This window comes from Sesamum indicum, linkage group LG11 (genome assembly GCF_000512975.1).
Source record: "Sesamum indicum cultivar Zhongzhi No. 13 linkage group LG11, S_indicum_v1.0, whole genome shotgun sequence".
In the NCBI taxonomy this organism is placed as follows: Eukaryota; Viridiplantae; Streptophyta; class Magnoliopsida; order Lamiales; family Pedaliaceae; genus Sesamum; species Sesamum indicum.
The window spans coordinates 14,521,187-14,525,364 of record NC_026155.1 but is presented as its reverse complement, the minus strand read 5'-3'; the positions used below and the strand labels follow the sequence as shown (position 1 = coordinate 14,525,364).

At 43.2% G+C, this 4,178-nt stretch overlaps 1 protein-coding gene across 1 annotated transcript; it reads right to left on the bottom strand.

Moving 5' to 3' along the window:
* Positions 1,729 to 4,138, bottom strand: LOC105174724 (UPF0503 protein At3g09070, chloroplastic). The gene has a single exon (XM_011096911.2). It carries the CDS (start codon positions 3,878 to 3,880, stop codon positions 1,901 to 1,903), a length of 1,980 nt encoding a protein of 659 aa, XP_011095213.1. The 5' UTR covers positions 3,881 to 4,138; the 3' UTR covers positions 1,729 to 1,900.

The following is a 4,178-nucleotide window of genomic DNA, read 5'->3' as shown; positions in this document are numbered from 1 at the left end:
CGGGCCTGCGAGCTGGCCTCGGGGTGCACCCCCCCAGCCAGCTCGAGGCAATGCCTCGAGCTGGAGGTGCGCGCGCCCAAGGCTGCGCCAGGGTGACCTCCTGGTGCACCCCCCCTCCCCCCGGCCGCGCCAGCCCCCGCCTCGAGCTGGGTTCGTGGTGCACCCTACGACCGAGGTGCACCCACTCCCATGTGTTAACTCAATTCAGAAAAATATTTACTCTCGTACAAAATATTCTACCAGAAAGTTCATATTCCGTCCGAGAGTGGGGGGCTGTATGATATACATTAGTAAAAAAATATATAAAATTATAAGGGCAAAAGAGTAATTGGATATATAGGAGGCACACCATAAGTACATAAAACCTATCACACCATATAATTTCCAACACCCCTATAAATACCAAAATACTAATTTTTTAATCCAAGACTACTATTCATTGACAAGACCCCTCCTTCTTGATTATTACACATTTTGCGGAAACAATATTTCACCTGGTGTAAAAGTCCGTCGTGGTAAAATCCCGATTTATTCCTTAGCAAAAAAACCTCGACCACATCAGTTTGAAAAATTACTTTTGATGCATTTAGACAGGTTATCTACTCGAAAATACTTGATCCTCTTTTGTCCTAAACCACCATCAAGAAATCGAGTTCACAGCTTCTAGTGACTGATAATTGAAAAATTAGAAGCTGCTGCATCCCACTTTTCTAGCCAGCCCAAGCCCACTGCCCACTGCTGACTGCCCCCCTCAAACCTCGACTCATGCCTGAATCACCTAAACCACCGAATCCTGACACAATTTTCACTAAGAATTGCAGAAAAACTGAAACACTAGGGACTAAACTACCTCCTCTGTTGGCCTGTTTTACTTAATCTAGACATCGGTTAAAAATGTGTAATGAGAAAAGAAAAGTAGAGATGATATATGCATGCGCGTGCTTGCACAAAAATACATATGTAACAAGACAAAAGCTTGAAACAAGGCCTGAAACTGAATTGTCCGGGTGACAATCCCTTAGAACAGAACCAAGTCTTGAGACATTTCTGTCCAATTTCAGCTTTTCGTAGAACACATTATTGTTTCCCTTTATTGGTGAATATCCACTTTGCTTTGTTTCTATGATAAGGACTAACAACACACACCACACCAACAATCATTGCTAACAAGCAAACAATCATCAAAATCACTTCCCAAAAGTATATTACCACCCAACCCAAGTCATAATAAAATATGAACACTCATTTCTTTAAGTGAACAAATTGCATCGACCAAAATGAGGTGTATGGAAATGAAATTTCATCTACCAAAGTGAGGTTTTTCCTAGCATTAAGCTCCATTTGTTGTTTCATAAGATTCTGTCAGAAAGAAAAAAACTTGAAATCTTAACTGGGACCCCTTGTGTCCCTCACCATACTGATGGTGTATCAACGTTTTTATTCCGTAAATTTCGCCTTTATAAGAATCAAATCAGAAAAGCAGATAATGTTTGAAGCAGACACAATTAAAAGAAAAAGAGAGATAATTTGATGTAAATATAATGTCAGTGATTAGTTTTACTATAACCATGAAAAAGCTTATGTAGGTAGTGTTAATTATCAGCCTTTGACGAGCAATCAAAGGAGTGAGTCCTTAAACATGAGGCATGGCCAATTACCAGGCTTGAGCAGTCATGACAGTAAGAGAAACTCTTGTAACGAAAGAAGTAATTCACAAATTGAATCAGAGACAAAGAAACATGGGAATTTTCTCATTATTAAAAATACTAAAATAGTATTCTGATCAAAGATTCAAAATGCATGGCAAACAACAAGAACCCGATTGGCTTATGTGATTACACAACAAATGCAGCAAGTCTCTTAACAGAAAATCAGAACAACAACAAGAGGACCTTGAATCTCAGTACAGCCGCAGTACACTTCTTGCAATTGAGTGTGAGGTATTGGGCTTGACTTTAGCCAATCCCCCTCTCCGGCTGCTTCTCATAGGTGTCAAGTAGAATCGGAGAAGTCCATTATCCAAATGGTTGGGAGAATACCTTGCGCTCCGATTCTTCTCCAACACAAACTCATTCCTCTTCTTCCCATGTCCATTCATTTCCACAGCTGATTTCCTCATACTCGCAAATGAGCCCCCAATGTGATTGGCATTTCTCCAGCTCACGCTACTGTTGCTTCGAAACATATTTCTGTTAAAGCCACCTCTCACATCTCCATTCCCTTCCCTCCTCAGGTCCTGCCAAGACTCAGATAGTGATCTCTCCACCCCATTTGCTCTACTGTATTTCTCCTCTTCATCCTCATCCTTATTCCCACCATTACGCCGGTGTATGAAACCCCATATTTTTGAACTCCACCTTCTAGACTTTTTCGACTCCTTTCTGTCCCCATTCCCTATCACAGAATTGATACTATCCCGAAATCCACCACTCAACTCAAACGTTTCAGAAAGATCATCTCTTAAAGAGTTTGAATTTGAGTCCCTCGAGTCTCTTTCCGCCAAAAATTTCGCTCCGTGTAAGTAATCCGTGGTGGTCGGCGAAACCTTAGCATTAGACACCACCTTCAGTTCATCAATCTCAGCAACCACTGCAGCAGCGGTCTTCCTAATTGAACTAGACCTATCAAGACTCTTCCTCCTCCTTGAAGAAGAAGAATCTAAGTAGTACTCCCTAGTTTGCGCTGACCCCCCAGGCACACCTTCCTCCTCATTGTTGGATTTCATTGTTGGTTCCTCGACTGGAATTTGCATATCAGAGCGTGATACATGCACAGCTGGGGCGTCCTCCAATACAGAAACCATAGGTGCCATTCTGGGAAAACTCCTCCCTATCAAATAACCATCCCAAGAAGCCCGAGGCTCATCAAAAGAATATCTTGGATCATCCAAGCTGATTCTTCCAGCATCAAGCGAAAACCTGGGATCAGTGTCACAAGACCTCCTCCCAAACCCATAATCAGCAATTTCGGACTGAGTCTCCCTATATTGCCTAGATATTGGCTTCTCCACAGGCAATGTAGCTAAGTTTTCGCCATTATTCTGCTTCTTAATCTTCTGTTTCCGCCTCCAGTTATGCCATTTCTTGCTAAAAACCGATGCTGCTCCCCAAAATCCCCCTCCTGAACTCTTCTTTTCCTGAGTATCAAGTATATGATCCTTCATAGGTTTCAAATTACTAGGAAGAACCACCTCTTCTTCCACAATCTTACCGCTATTCACATCTACAACCACGTTTCTCAAACCCTCCAAATGCGAATCGCGCACAGGCCTAATTTCATCTCCATCCTCATCACCATCATCATCCACGAAAGCAACATCCTCTATATTTTCAGGGTCTTTAAAATCCTCCTCATTTTCCTCTTCCTCAAAAACGGGCTTATTTGGAAAACAAGATTCAACTTTTTTGCTGTTCTGGAGATTTTGATGAGAGGAAGATGAAGCAGCGGAAGCAGAAGCGGGTTTATTGTTATCAGCAACACTTTTACTCTCGCTGTCGAGTGTAAAGAGCGACCAAAGAGTACTTCTGACCCTAACGTCACAAGATTTCCTTTGGGGCTCAAAGGATAGGCCTAAAGCTTCGTTCTTGGAAGCAGAAAATGACTTTGTTCGACGTAGTTCGGGAAAAAATGAAGACGGTTTTGAAGGTTTAGGGAGAGGGGGAGGCGGAGGAAAATTGTTAGATTTAGAGGTAGAGGAGAAGAGGGATTTGATGGCGGCGGCGGCGGCAGCGGAGGCGGAGGAGGGGGGGGGGGAAGAGGAGGGAGTGTTGGAGGAGGAGTCTAGAGTGTGGAGGCGCTCGCAGAGGCAAGAGGGACAGAAGCCAGTGAAGTGCTCATTAGGGTGGCGATCGGCGCCGCAGTCTGCAGAGTTGGTATTCATAACCGTGGGGAGTAAGTTCGCCACCCGGTCATGTTAGTAACTAGAGAGACAACATTGCGTTACAGAATGCGTGTGTGCTTCAGCTTCAGTGCTGTGTTCTCTTATGTAGTGTGTGTATGTGTGAGAGAGGAAAAAGAGAGAGAATTGGTGTGTGACTGACTGTGTGGTGAACGGGCGGGTGAGTGAGTGTTGAAAAAATAGAAACGGATGTGAGAGAGAGAGAGAGAGAGAAATAAAGAAGGAAAGGAAGGAGGAGGAAAATGTTTTTCTTTTCTCTCTCTTTAAATAAATTTTTTCT

Coding starts and splice junctions, on each gene's coding strand:
- LOC105174724 (XM_011096911.2), bottom strand. CDS start 3,880: ATGAATACCAACTCTGCAGACTGCGGCGCCGATCGCCACCCTAATGAG.